We start from the raw sequence: 15,419 nt of genomic DNA on the forward strand, positions 1-15,419 counted from the left end.
GCTGAAAGGGGTTATCCAGGAAATTTGTGTCCGCATTCAAATTATTCATCAAAATTTCAAAAAAAATGGAAAGCTATAAGGACATGCGTTTTTAATGCAATTGAGAAGAACAGTATGCCAAAAGCTACCCAGTGATAGCAGTTTGCATATATCTAATCGAACATGAGTATGAAACAACAGTAAATCCCCAATCGAACCACAACTCAAGCACCGGAGCAACAGAGTAGTCATATTTGATAACCAACGAAAAAAAAATTCTCTTTCAATTTTTATGTATTTTTGGCTTTTATTCAACGGTCTTTACCAATTATCATTTTTTTCTTCTCTTGCTTGTGTTAGTGTTGGATTAGTAGAGTGTGTTTTTTGATTTACAGCGACTTTTCAATCTTGATGAGTTCAGAAATGCCATCGTACATCTCCTTGACGGCCTGGAACTCGGTCAGACCCATGCGGCGCTTGTTGGAGATATCGTAGATGCCGCCCTCAGCTTCGGAGTGTTCACCGCGGGTACCACGGACCTGCAGGTTGTACTTGTCAGCGATCGACTCCAGCTTTGCGTAGTCTTTGGCCAATTTCGGTACCTTGATGTGGACCGAAGCGCGGATGGTGGTTCCAAGATTGGTTGGGCAGAAGGTCAGGAAGCCGAGACGGTCGTGGTGGGAGAACGGCACACGCTTCTCGATTTCATTGACAGCGCTGACCAGACGACGGTAGACCTGTCCCAGATCACCACCCATCTGCATGGAGATGATGCGAAGGTGATCCTCCTCATTGCACCAGACCAGGAAGGTCTTGTTGTCGTTGTGGTAAATACCACGTCCAGATGGCCAGTAGCGGCAAGCGTTGGCGGCCTGCAGGAAACGATCGCCTTCCTTGAACAGGAAGTGATCATCGATCAGCTGCTGCTGAACCGACTTCTCCATACCAGTCAACGGGTAGAACTTGCCCTTCAGCTCACCCTCCAGTCCGGACAGGGTGCTGGAAACCTTCGCTTCCATTTCCTTGTACTGGGCCTCGGTCAGGCAAGGGTTGAAGGGGTAGCCCTCCATCGAACGACCGCAGCGGACACGGGTCGACACGACGAACTCGCCGGTCGGATCGACATTGCTGAACGAGTTGACATCACCGAAGTCGCAGGCCGGGTGCTTGTCGGTCTTCTTGAAGCCCTTGTGGTAGTCCTCGATGATCGGGTCGAACAAATCAGAGAAAACGGAGTACGATTCGGCGTCCGGGGCGTAGATACCGACACCGGAGTCGAGGTTCTCAACTCCTGGATGAGGGAAAAGAGAAAACAAAACATGTGTTAAGATTTGAACATTAGTCACATTACGCTGGTCCACTCACCAGATTGAATGCAGTCCAACAGGGTGGAACCGAAGGAAGTCTTTTTGTTCTTCAGAGCATCGAAGACCTCCTTGGTCAGATACTTCTTCAGCAGGGACTTGGAATCCGAAGCCTGTAGCTTGGCGAATCCAGCCTCCAATTTTTGCATAACTGCTGCGTCAACCATGTTGTCTGATTTGTTTCTGTAAGTAGACGAAGGGCAAACCCAAGGCATGAGAAAATGATAAAATTGTACCGCTATAAAATCGCAATATATGTTGTCGGCTTTTGCTCGTAGATTCTGCAACTGCTGAATAATCGTGGTTTACGAAAGTTTCAACTAAAATTATCTGTTTTGCTTGGTTGTGACATACACGGCCTGAAAGGTAACCAATGTGCGGCATAACTAAACGACAAAGTTGCTGAATTACTGAGAAAATGTGGAGAATAAAAGTTGGAAAGTTTTCCACAAGCTTCTCATGTTTTTGCTGTGTATTATTAAAACAAAATAAAATAAAATAAATATTCAGAAAGCGCTAAAGGGATGAACACAATTAATGCGATCAAAACTGTTTACTAGATAATCGATTTCAATCCCACATTCTAATCAGACCCAGTCCTGGAGCGCGCATTTACGATGGTTAAATCGTCGTGCTCGAGGCTGCTGGCATTGTTTTAGCTAGTTTCTCCATTTGGAAGTTTGCAAACTTGTTTCATTATGCCGCACTTACCTCGACAAAAATACCATCGAGTTAGATACACACCCTTCACCGCCGCCACTGTTTGCGGCATCCCCGCCGTCACCGGTTCCGTTGGCAGCTGTTTCATTTTCGACCACTTTTTCCTTTTTATCCTTCGATGCACAACCACCCATTTTTTTCGTTATTCAATATTTTTCCTTCTTCGCGGTCCGCTCACACTGGTATTATTATCCTTGCTGCGAGTTTATTTGAGTGTATTTGTTTACGCGTCAGAATGTATGTACTGTATATTATTGAAAGTTTTTATCTTGTTTTTTTTTTGTGTAACAAGATGTCGTGTATTGAAAGCGAAGCTTGTTTAAATATTTATCTACTTTTTTCCGATAGGAGTAAATTTGCAAAGGTTTTTCAAGAAGCTATTTCACTGCTGTTTCTACGGTGTTTTCAATTGAAGCGCCGATCAATAAAAGTTTGAAGTTCTATTTTCTATCTTATGTCAATGAATGTAAAATGTACAAGTATATAAGCATAGTCAGTTAAAGGGTATAAAATATATCTCCGCGGGCGATTACTGCACAATATTTCCTGCAGTTGAATTAATCCGAGAGTTGGTCCTGTGGGGACTACTACCGTGTTCACTGTATAACGCGCGCAATCTTGGAGTTGAATTTTTGCTTTAACCACCAACAGTTGGCAACTCCGATGTTGACCTTCTACCTTCTACACAAAATCACACTCCCTTCTTTTCATGGCGGGTTCAACTCACTGGGCGCACTCCCCTTGGTTTTCCGGCACTACAGCAACGGTGGCGGCGACTCGTTGACTCCGGTAGTGATTAAATAATGAATCTCGTAAATATGTGTATATTTTTTCTGCTTGTTCTCGACTCTATCACGTTTTTTTCGTTTGGCTTTTTACTTGAAATTCAAGAAATTTGGTATTCGTCGTATGCGGTGGGTCTCGATTGGCAGAAGAAAATTCCAGCTTCCACACCCTAATTTTATCGGAAAAGACCGCTGTCAGATTGGAGCATTGTAAAAGGTGCCTCTGCGTTTTCGGACCGCTAATAACTTGGTCTACACTATTTTCTAGAGTATGGGTTAAGATTCACAAAACTATCACCAGCAATATCAATGGCAGTGATCAGGAAAATAAGCTGATCCTAAAACGGGCGACGTTCCTGCTGTTGCAGTGTGACTACTCTATGGACACCAAACGCGGTAACTCTCAAACCGGCCTCTAGCTGGCTGGTTGGTAGGATAGCGATGGCACACAACGCTGTGTAACTGCTACTACGGTCGCGACCTTCCTTATGCCCGACACAGCACAGCAGGCAAGCGAAGGGTAGTTTTTCCAACCCAGGCTGCTTTGCTCTCCGAGATTGAAGCGTTGACATCTGTACCAGCAACGCAACCGCACCCCAGCTTTCTCTCTGGTCTTGTTTATTTTCAGAGAGATAGGAAGCTAGAGAGTGAGAGAAAACTTTGCACCCCTCGATAACGGACGGGAAAAGCAAGACTCTCCCTTTCGATTCGAATCAACAGCATTTTATCGAGACTACGCGTGCACCCTGAACCTCCGGCGATAGTGGCAGCCGCAGGGTGAAGGTGTGCGTCCAGTATGCCGGTCGCACCCTAATAAGCATTGCCAACTATTAGGAACAGAAAGATATCTTCTAACGGAAACAAATACACACACACATACACCTTAAACGATAATTCATTGAACCGCGAATACTTCCGATAAGGACATCCCTAGACAGGAATTATGACCATTATCAGTTGCAGCAGCAAGCAACTGGTGGACATTTTAAACTCGACTAGACAACACCTTGCTGTGCAGCACAACGTTCGTTTGCGTTTTCCGAGCTTGTTTATGTTTTTCCGTCGCCGGGTGGCTTGATGATAGTACACTAAAGTCGCTTTTTACGCGGGGGATACATGCCGCGTAAAAAAAAAACCGCTAAATTCCGGAATCCGCGTAAAAAACCGCGTAAATTACGGAATCCGCGTAAAAAAACCAACGTTAATTCTGCATTCCGAGTGAAGGGAAATCGAAATCCGCGCAAAAATAAAAAAATACCGCGTAAATTCCGGAATCCGCGTAAAAAAACCGCGTAAATTCCGGAACCGCGTAAAAAAAACCGCGTAAATTCCGGAATCCGCGTGAAAAAAAAACCGCGTAAATTCCGGAGTCCGCGTAAAAAAACGCGTAAATTCCGGAATCCGCGTAAAAAACCGCGTAGAAAGCGACCTTAGTGTATAATGTTGCAACGAAAAAGAAAATTGGAAGTTGATTTGTAAAAATAGTGTGTTTAAGTTGTAAGTTAAGTTGCGCTATTCAAATTGAATTTGAGGAAAATTATCACTGTGTGCAGGCTTCACAACGGTCAGCATTTTCATTTGATCTCGCTTCCTTAGCGTGCGTCACAGTAGGCGTTCGCTCGTTAATGTAAAACAACCTTCGCCTCTCAAACAAAGAAAAGGATGTCATTCGACACTCGCGTATCAAAAGGATGCACTCTGTCATTCGTTTGGCGCTGTTATTTTGGCCTATTTCTGTCTATTTCGTTCTATTTATTTTGGGAAATATTATTACAAGATCAATGATATAAATAATTTCTAAAATATCCGCACTCAATATTCTCATTTCTAGAAAAAATGTCAAAAGACGTTTGAAGAAAAAAAAACGACGTGGTGGCGGTACTCGTTTGACATGTTTGTTCGAGAATGTATTAAGACAACGAGTCTTGTGGTAGCGTCAGAGAACGAAGAAGACGATTATCGCAGTGAAAAGTGGTTCTATCGTGACCATTTCAAAGCCTGACTGTGTGAGTCGTTCAAATCAAATTTCCAATGCATTGAGCATAACTTTTGCTTCCGATTTTCCATTCAATTTTAAATTGGTATGCTTAGCCGAAAAACGCTACTACTAAAATCAAAATGAACTATTGGTCTAATTTTACCAACAATTTGAGGCTTACTCTTCGACTACCGAGAGATAGGGTAACCGCTCCTATATTCATCTCAGTACCTATATTCATCTCATCAGGCCTTTTTGATCAAATTATCGTCAAGTTTTACCATAATTTCAACGTAAAACTTTCAGCTTGAGAAAATCGAGAAGCAAACAAATTTACTTTCAAAAATTTGTCGAAATTTGACGGTAAATTGAACAAATGAAAGAAATAAGATGAATATAGGTGCACCAAGCTGCTGAGATGAATAATGGAACGATTACCCTATTACAAATTTTCCGCATTCAACAGACAATCTTTTTCAAAGAGTATCTGTTCAATCAAAAAGTAATAAATCTGTTGTTAACATTTGAAGAGTAAATTTGTTTTGACATATTTCTGCTTTTTTTGGAGCGAAATCTACGGTGACGTGAATTTTTCTGGAAATGGCAGGGCAAAACAGGGCACCTTGAGCACATACAAAGCAAACAGGTATACAGGGTGATTAGCTCCTTGTTGGGAGTGTTTCAAGGGGTGATAGAGGGCCACATTAGATGATAAAAACTGTTCTACGCATGTGCCCTAACATTAACCTACTCAGAGTTATTCAACTTTAAAGTTTCTTCGATAGCCTTTCCTCAAGTGTCTCTAACTTTAAATATATACCACTTAGAACAATTCTATTGATTTCATTTGAAAGCTGAGATAATTTCCTATGAATGCAGTCTTTTATTGTACAAATAAATGTAAAAAATTTGGAAGCAAAATTGTTCAAAAGTAGTAAACGTATTTCTATGTTCTCTTACAAAAAAAAAAACGTTGTTTTAGCTCAAATTTGACGTTTCAAACCGCTCTACCGCTTGTTCTTTGACTCCAACCTATAGTTTTCGGGAAATAACAATTTTACTGCTGCAAAACTTGTAATTTGATTGCCAGTTTTATGTTAATGCTCCACCGAACATGCTGCATTAAAATTACTTAGACATTTAAAGGCTGTATCTTGTAGAAAGTTTTCTCGGATTTCAAAAGAAATCAATTGAATTGCTCTAAGTAGAATACATTTAAAGTTAGAGGTTTTTCAAAGAAGAGAAATTTCAAAGTTGAATAACTCTGAGTAGATTAACGTTAGGACATATGCGTACAAAAGTTCTCTTCAACAAAAGTGGCCTCCTATTAGCCCTCCTAGCAAACAACCAAAAGCACTGTATACTCTCTTCCAGTTTAGCCAGTCGTGATTTGGGTAGTCCAAGTACTGAGAAGTTGAACTACCCATAACAATTAACGTTGCAACTGATGTCCGCTCTGATGTACGAGGCTGTTCAACCGAAATTCTTCTGAAACGCTTCGGAAGTCAAATATTGAACTCAAACAGAACCCAAACGAAATGGTATGGTACGATCATCGTTGAAAATTATATTTGTTGAGCTTTCATCATACTTCACTCAACTCGCTAGGTGTTTTACCCTGAATATAGAGTTTTCTTCAAATAAACTTTTGGCATTTTGATATTTGCTCGATCAAATTTGATTGAGTTTCAACGAAGTAAGAGAAATTTAACGAATTCCTGAGAGTTGTGTTTGTTATTTTTAAGCCTAACTCGGCATTTTTCAAAATTGCGGTACAAGCTGATTACTATCAAAACTGTCATTCCAAGCTCGTCAATTCTAAGATGTCTCGCAAAAAAACAATTTTAGCGAATATTTTTAGAAGTTCTATAGAATTTGCAAAATCAAATTTTCCTAAACATTCTTGCCCCCAATAACTCTATGAAGTTGGCGCCTATACTAGTGCGTAACTCTCGTGAAAGTTACATTTGAATTGTTTAGCTATTAACGAATTCCAGATTTTTATATATCAACCAAAAGAGTTCCTGAGCAAATCTTGATGTTTAAAAATTTTATATCGTTGTCCTTCGATTTTTAAATAAAGAATAAAAATTTGCTCTAAATCGCTTGAATTATGATGAATTGAATGAACCTTCCCCTCCTTTCTACTTGAGAACGAGACATATGCTACGCTTCTTATCTTTTGCACACACACTTTCGAGATATTATTTATTCTTCATGCACCCGCACGCAAAAACTGTTTTGTCTTGCTACTCAGCGACTGTGAAAAAGTACACAAAGTACAAGTACACAAGTACAAAATGGCTTGACTAGGAGTTTTTGAAAAAAAAAACGTGCTCGGCAACGAAAATGCTTTCTTCATCTACCCGGTTTTGGTTCGTGCACCGACAGCCGATCGCACTGCTTTGGTAAACTTTGCAATCTAATGCAAAACCATGCGAAGCAAAACGCTGCTATAGTAGTCCGGTATTCTATTTAAAATATTTTTTGTCCCTCCGTAACCCTCGCAATACATCTTGAAACAATTGTCTTCGGCTGATTGTTCTCGCTAGTAGAAGAGTAAGCGCGAGTGTGTGCATATGATCTTGAGAGCGAATGCGAGCAATGAAAACAGCGAGAAAGAACGAGAAATAGCTTAAATGGAGAATACTCCAGTGTGTGATACCGGTGGCAATGGGAACCTCACATGAGGTGTTGCATGCTGTTTATGAGTAATGTCGTTTTCGTTTTTGCAATGTAGCTACCCCGCGGACTACACTTTGTCCTAACACTGTTTTTTCACATTTTTCGGACTATCCCGGACTACCCTTTTTCTGCGCCGGACAGTCCGCGCAAGAAACAGAGTGCAGTTTTGAAGACACCAACACATTCACACGTATGTGTCAAAATAAAAAAAAAACATCGGTTTGCTTTGATTATCGTTCTTCGCGTGTCAAACATCAGGTTGAATTTTATTTTGTTATTTTGTCATTTTTCATTAAATTGGCAAATTTTTCGTGCAGTAGCACAAACGCGATGAAAGACAATGGCGATAATGTCCAAAACAAAAGTGACAGCTACCTCTGGCATTACGCACACCATTGCAATTGCTCGGAAAGTGTTTTTTTTTCAGCTGCAAAGCGTAGTCCGGGACGGGATAGTCCTGCCGTAAAAACGAATTCGACATAAGACCAACAACACTGGTTGGTATATGTACGAACTGTCATTGAAGCCAATTCGAGCAGTTTTGACTTGTGATTTAAAAACCGAAAGACAAAGATGTAAAATTTTTGAGAATCACGTTTTGCTTACAAAATTCGAAACTCTTTCAGATGATATAACAAACTGGAATAGTTAAACAATCCATTTGAAGACAAGTAAACATTATGTAGTGTTGTAAAATCAGTATTTTTCTATAAATACTTTTTATTCCGAATTTTTAGGTAATCAGTTCTACTCCACTAATCAATTTCACCTCAATCATATGGTACTATTTTTGAAGCAGATTTTTTTTCTATGCAGTTTTGTTAGGTTACCATGACAACACTAAACAAACGCTAGCCTGTAGGGCTAACAGCGGTCTCGATAAACTAGGTTAGTTGAGAGAATTCGTTATCGATAATGTTTTTAACACATTTTGCACGTGTAAGATAAGATAAGTACGACGATACACCGTCCCCCAGTGCTGAGTCGAGAAAATTTTCAGCTCGAAAAGATCCTCGACCGGATCGGGAATCGAACTCGATATCACAACCGTGTGTGAGCTAGCCGCTCGACATCGCTAACCACAGAGCCACGGGGACCACAAAATCATGACCATGACAATACTACTCGTTGCAAATGTAAGAAGTGTGAAAAATGCGTAAAAAAACTTCATTTGCTAGAGGTTTTTAATCATTTCTTCTAAAGAGTTTCGAAAAAGAATCAATAACAGTGTTATTTCCACCTGCAATTTATCCTCATTTCATGTCATCCCCCTCCCCCTTTAACCCCTGCAAAAATGTTGAAAATTGGAAGGGGAAGAAAATAGTAGGAGGTTGTATCCACTATTCATAACTTGTTTAGTAAACCAAAGGAGAGCAGTTTGCTGCTCAAAACAGAATATGATGCTGATTGCAGTATTGAAAGAGCTTTTTCTCAGAATTGGACAACTAGACGGCCGCGGTAGATTTTGATTACCAGGTTCCAGCACAGAATTCTTGCTAGACAAAGCTGCATCGCGGGAAGAAGACCGAAACTCTCAACTGACAAATCGAAATATTTGTTGCTACCACGCGGCTGCTGAGCTATGTGACCAACCGGCAAGTGATTTTTTAGGCCGAAAGCAAATTCGGAAAGCCAGCTGTTATTGCCGCGATGCTACGGCTTACTAGGTATACTATTCTTACAAACGTTGTAACTTGCATGTAAATTTTCATTAAAGATATTCAATTTTCTTTCTCCTCGGTGTTATTTATTTTGCGGTGTGTTTCCAAACATCACATATAAAATTTTGTCTCGATTATCATCAGGTGATTGTTAATGTTCGAGTACACTGGATTTTAGCATCAGTACAGAAAGAATATGCCCTATGATACCAGCATTTTGATTCAGGACTTGACCAAACTCTCGAGCCAACTGATTCGTTATCAGCATCAATTTCAAATTAAAAATTTATTTCCAACTCGAACTGAATCACCTGGAAAAATATTACATCATGGAGAGGCAGACGCTGTAACATCCAGTCTTATCTAATACATATTGGCAATTGATACTCAAATCGAATGAAAATGCTTATCATGTTTCAAACTTTACATTTCAGGTCAAAACACCTTCCTATGATAACGAGAGGCGATGACGTGTGTCGGGACAAGTCTAATCTCGACTGGGACGAATTTGGATTTGCTGACATGGCTCGTGTCGATTGCTTTTCTTACTCGAATTCATTACCAAAAACTAAACTGACCATTTTTATACATTTCAGTTATGTTATCATAGCCGTATTCCAGGTCAACAGTTGAGCACAACTTCTAGCATCGCTTTTGCGAACTAAACCTCCAAATTTCATATTCCTATTAGTGTTGACGCAGCCAACCGGTATTTCCTCGTTGCTTCCAATAACTAACACACAGCTTTCAGGTCCAGCTGTTTTCATCTGCAACGGGCGCACAAACGAAAGCTTCCATCCACACACGTAAACACCACGCCGACAGTAAATAAAAAAAAACTTGCCCATCTTAAGCGGAAAGCCAGCTACAAAAGAAACTCGCTAATCAGAATTTAAATTACCGCGATATTGCAAAGTCTTCGTCGATCGAGAAAAATCCATTCTGATACAGCAGCAGCAGTAGAACAAAGTACACCCCGAAAGACCCGTAGAACACGAGCAAATACTTTCGACACTTGGACGTGATAAAGGCAAAGATGGCCATTTTTTGGCACAAATTAGAGAATGCGAGAAACCGTGTCTGAATATCAAAACATTGCACATCGGAGCACTACTTGAGACGTTATAAGCTCAGGTGTCCAGCAAGATTCACTTTCCACATCGTCGCTGCGCGTCAATCGCGCTTGTCGCACCACCAGAGCCGGAATCTGTATTTGTGGTTACTTTTCCACGTCGCAGTTACAAACGTGCGCGTTTGCGTGTGGCTTATATGTATGAAATACATATTTATAATCCATGAAAATCAACTGCTGGCTTGGCTCCCCACCGCATACGCACTTAATTCACTTTCTCCGCACATATGCATGGCGATTGTTAAGTCATAGAGTATTGCAATCCGCACACCAATCAGTTATGAGATTTAATCCCAACTTGAAGGCTCTTTCGCGATTAAGTACTTGGCTATCCACTTTGTGCTAGGAACTACGACGGAGCCCACTCCAGAAACAAACACCGGACACGGTTTGAAGCCTAGATTAAAACTGGTTGCTCTCAGAGTAATCCCTGAAAAATCAAAGAAACGAAAGACTGCACCATACACACTAAAGGAAAGAAGTCGTTGCACACACGCTGATCGCGACCAGTAGACTGACATTGGTTGGCTACTCGTTTTGCTCGAGTCTCGCGATTATACGCGGTTGAAGTGTTTGGTGGCTATTATCAATGCATCATATCCAGCAATCCAGCACTAATGACGAGCCGCAGTAGATGTGTATTGTGCGACAATCATTGCTTTCCATACATTGGGAAACAATTATTTCAGTTCCTCCCGTCGCTGCTCCAGTCTGTGGCAGCAAAGTCACCGTTGATGTCAGATCAAATCTAATCATTGCCACATCGCTGCCTAGCATCCAATACCAGAGAGGCTAACAGTTATCTTGAACTGTCAAAACGGTCGCACGAAACCTGAGCTGCAAGGCCATGCCTAATTTTCGTATTATTTACTGCCTCATCACTCCCCAAAGTGTCGATCGTGACCGCTGATAGGAGGGAACCGAAGACGAACGCGCGACACTTATTGATTACTTTCAGTTCATTCTTCTGCCAGGGTGAACGTGACAGATTCCCTTATGCCCCAGGACCTCCCGTTTTCTCTTCTCCAGTTAACTAACAGAGATAAGTTCGTGAATTGTTAAGTAACTAATAAGACTGCAAATTTGCAGCCTTGAAAAATTCGTCATGTTAATAAACGTTGGTAGCGCGAACAATATTTTTACAACCCAAAAGTCGATAAAAAGTTAAATAACAGTTTAACGGCATAAAAAGAAAGCCCATTCTAATTGAGAACAGTCGGCTGCATTTGCAGTCACTCCATGTATGGTGTGAAAGAGTGATTGTCCTCTATAAAAGTTATAAATAGAAAAAGTACAGCAGTCATGGCGACAGCCGGTTCTTTTGCCAAGAAAGGTCTGATAACGGAAATCTTATCTTTTGGTGCAAAAATTACCTTATTATACAACAGCACCTTACCAACTAAACAATCACATGTCTTCGCTGAGTGTAAGTGCCTCGGATACACCCACTAATACTAGCTTTACCGCCAAGAATGTGCGATAAGCTTTCCGATGCTGCATGTTTGTGCTAGTCGACGCTAGGAGGCAAAGCGCGGTCGATGTAGAAAGCTATCATCTTAACGGTCGACCCCGTCGAAGGCCAATGTCATTGGCGTGCGCGTTTGGTGGCGGTTATTCCGTGGTTTATGACTAGAGGGTGAAGCGATGGAATTTAACATACTGTATATATTGTATGATTTGCATGGAAAGAGAGGGTGCAAGATTTTTTGTTGAATATTTATGGCTATTTTCGGGCTTTATCAAAAGCATCGAGCAAAGGAAAGTTCTTAGGCATTATGTAACTGTAATTAATGATAATTGTGCTGCGAAATTAGAGAAAAATAGGGGCCGAAATGAAATAAACTTCCGAGGAGCTATACGGATGCGAACGACAGCTTGACCAATTTCTGAAAATCCTAATATGTTCCATATCTCCTACGATAAACAGGACAGATTTAAAACTATAGCTCCGAATTTATCAGAACCGTTTAAAATTCTTTCTAAAGCTTATAAAGCTACGGAGTTTTTACGTTTTTTAGCAATCAAATTCCACCGATATTTTAACGAGCTTGTTCTTTTTCAATGAATTGACTGAAAGAATGCTTTTATACTATGCATAATTTGATGTTTATTTTGAACTACCTCGAGAAATAATGCTCCTAGTAAAAAAAAAAAATTTGTTCGCAAATATTGTTTGGTTTGGAGAAAAGCTCTAGGCTTATGAAGAAAAATTATCAATTGTTTGACCAGGTCGACTAGCTTCATTCTAGTTGGAGCATATATTTACATTATTAGTCGTATTTATATTATAAGGGAAAAGCTATTTGTCTCAAAAGCCTAATAACTGAACAAGCTTATCTCATCGCTCTTTCCGTTAATTGATTTGAATGTTCACAAAATTATGTTCCATTCTTTCATGATGCTTGAGTTAATCTAGTTTGGTGGGTCTGGTGATTTTCAACACAGTTGCTCTTCTAATATATTCAATCCATGAGATTTGAATCTGTACTAATCGAAAACTTCGTCAGCACAAAATGTGCCTGTAACTGGGTGTGGTCTGTGCTCAGCCGGGCTCATCGTTTCCAGCTTCAATGATTTTTATTGTCAGGAAATTACGAATAAGACTGGAGCACTTGGTAGTGAAGACAAAACGCATACCCTCATCACTTTCAAGTCAATGTTGTTAAGTTGGCAAACAAAGACAGATTAGGAACAAACATAATTGGCTTAATAAAAAGCAATTTTATAAATGTACACAGATCGTGTGCATTCTGTTTGCTTTCAACGGATCGAGACTGACTGGCAAGCATTTAGCTTTCGTTAAATCTTTGCGAAACTTGTCAAGTGTTTAGGGGCCATCCACATACCACGTGTCGTGGACAGCTTTGGGGGGGTGGCTAATGTCCACGGTCCATACAATTTTTTTAGAATTTATATGGGCAGTTGTCCACGGAGGGGTCAAAATCGTTAAAAATCTGTCCACGTGGTATGTGGATGGCCCCTTAGTAGAAAACATGGTTTAATATTAATTGCGCAGTTTGCAGCAACACGGAATTTATATCAGTCAGTTATGAAATATATTTATGATTAGTGTTAAGTCAAATCACATGCTTCGCACACGGATATTTGCGGGGAATGGAACTGGGCATTGTCACCGCGGACAAGGTGAACAACCAGGGTACTAGTTGTCCACTCCGGCAATCCTACCGGCGATAGTGTTGCTCTAGGAGAAATCAGTACTGAAGTTTCGATGGCGTTGAACGACAACTCCAGACGCTTTGATCTCCGATTATGACATGTTAGAGGCTTTTGGAGGGGGTACATCATGCAAGCAGAAAGCAACACTCATAAGCAAAACAATTGTTGGACACAACTGAACAACATACAGAACATCGAGAAGCTTCCTCCCGACAAAAAAAACAACGCCGCATGTTTGTGCACATCGTACACTAATGAAACTCAATTGGACGCTCAATTAACTAGAAGTCGGCTAGTGGGAATTCGCAAGAGTCGGGCTACGTCGGGGATCATTTTTAGCATCAACACCAGACAGAGACGTGCGACATAAATGAGCACTGACTGCATACTACACGTCAATACCTGATAAAGCGAGCCAAAGCAACAACATTGTACGTATGGTAGAAACTATAAGTAACCGACAATGACAGTATTCATAAGTTTAATTTCGTTTCAAAGAAAGACTTGCTTCTGTCCTAAAATAAATATAACGGCCGGCATTCGTCAGACTACGTCTGCTTTAATGTTGATTGATCCGATATTTGTTGCCAAATGGGAATTGCAATGAGTTCAAAACGATTGGCTTCTATCCAACAACTTGAAGTCTCTGTTCCATGCCATTGACCAGCCTAGAGGCAAGTATCGTTCGCCGTCCGTGATGTGATGCTCCGAAATGTAAATCATTGCCAGAATATGCACATTGAACTACCATTGCACGGTGCAACGGCACGGCAAAGGGTAGGGTGGCAGGATTTAATGATCAATAACAGCAGACTGACATCGCTCACTATATGAACATGTATCACGTTTACTGCCCCAGTGTTGGTGTATGGGTTGGTATATAAATCCAGCAGATGACAGCTCAAGTGTGGGCCGATTCAGTCTGGCCGGATATATTCATTACCCGTACAGATTGAAAAGACAATCGGCACGTTCGTTCTAGTAGTTGCCGGAATGCTATTTTGCTATTCCCGAACAGCTAAGGAGATATGAAGCGTTTCTTACTAATAGAAGATTCGTTGCCAGCCAACTGTAGGCTATTCATTCTGAAAATAAGCGGAAATTAAAGTCAACAAACGAAAGTGCGGCAGAATAGCCGATGTGGCTACCAGGCCTACGACATAATAAATTCTGCATCTTAGACAATTTACTGCAAACGTTAAAATGTAGATATTTTAACTAAATCAGACTGTTATCGAGTATTAGTAAGCCTCCATGTTTTCTTGTCGCTGTGCTGTTCCTGAGCGGTTCAATGACTTCAGTACACGTTGAAGGGTGCAGAAGGGTGATGTGAAATTTGAATCGCGCTCAACCAACAACAGCCGGCCTCGGCCAATAATTGCCAACCCATTCAAACGGTGCTGTTCGAATCTATGCTGGCCTCATCACAATTTTCCCCCCAGATGATATCGTCATGCTGGCGGCGCAGTAAACGTGGAATGTGTCACAATCGCAGTTCTGCAGCGAACTAACACATCCGCAGTCCGATGACTCAAACTCAAAACACCTATCAGTTAGCAATGCAAACCACCAGTAGATGGCAGTTTTGATCCGATTCGTAACTGGTGCTTATTATAATTGCGCATGTTCTGGCAGCTTGAGTCCAACCCAATCAATCGTTATACTTATTTCGTTGTACACCATGCACAGTCACAATAACATGCCGGATTTCGATCATTATAAATCATGCTGTACTTTACACCAGCAATTAGCGCAATGTAGATCATTTTTATCGCTAACGTGTGATGCGGTAAAGTTCTTTTTCTCGGAGTAAATTTATAAAGACATTCAGCAAAGTTTCTGAATCTCTCCTATCCGACCACTCCGCTTTGGTTGGTTGGTATTATTTGAGGCAGTGGATGAGTTAAAAACATGCGGGTTAATAGTCACACCATCACA

At 40.8% G+C, this 15,419-nt stretch overlaps 1 protein-coding gene across 17 annotated transcripts in view; it reads right to left on the bottom strand.

Moving 5' to 3' along the window:
* Positions 1 to 266: 266 nt before the first annotated feature.
* LOC129720865 (arginine kinase 1) overlaps positions 267 to 15,419 on the bottom strand; it is a 73,078-nt gene continuing 57,925 nt past the window's right edge. For 10 of the 17 annotated variants that reach the window (XM_055672715.1, XM_055672726.1, XM_055672727.1 and 7 more), the window contains 2 exons: positions 1,345 to 1,526; positions 267 to 1,270 (listed from right to left, as the gene is read on the bottom strand). In XM_055672715.1, the coding sequence (XP_055528690.1) occupies positions 369 to 1,270; positions 1,345 to 1,526 (1,084 nt within the window). In that variant the 3' untranslated portion in view covers positions 267 to 368. Of the gene's footprint in view, positions 1,271 to 1,344; positions 1,527 to 2,054; positions 3,695 to 10,073; positions 10,171 to 10,509; positions 10,816 to 15,419 lie in introns of those variants that run through there. The other 7 variants (XM_055672721.1, XM_055672720.1, XM_055672718.1 and 4 more) reach the window with 7 other exon arrangements.

This window comes from Wyeomyia smithii, chromosome 2, assembly GCF_029784165.1.
Source record: "Wyeomyia smithii strain HCP4-BCI-WySm-NY-G18 chromosome 2, ASM2978416v1, whole genome shotgun sequence".
Classification (NCBI taxonomy): domain Eukaryota; kingdom Metazoa; phylum Arthropoda; class Insecta; order Diptera; family Culicidae; genus Wyeomyia; species Wyeomyia smithii.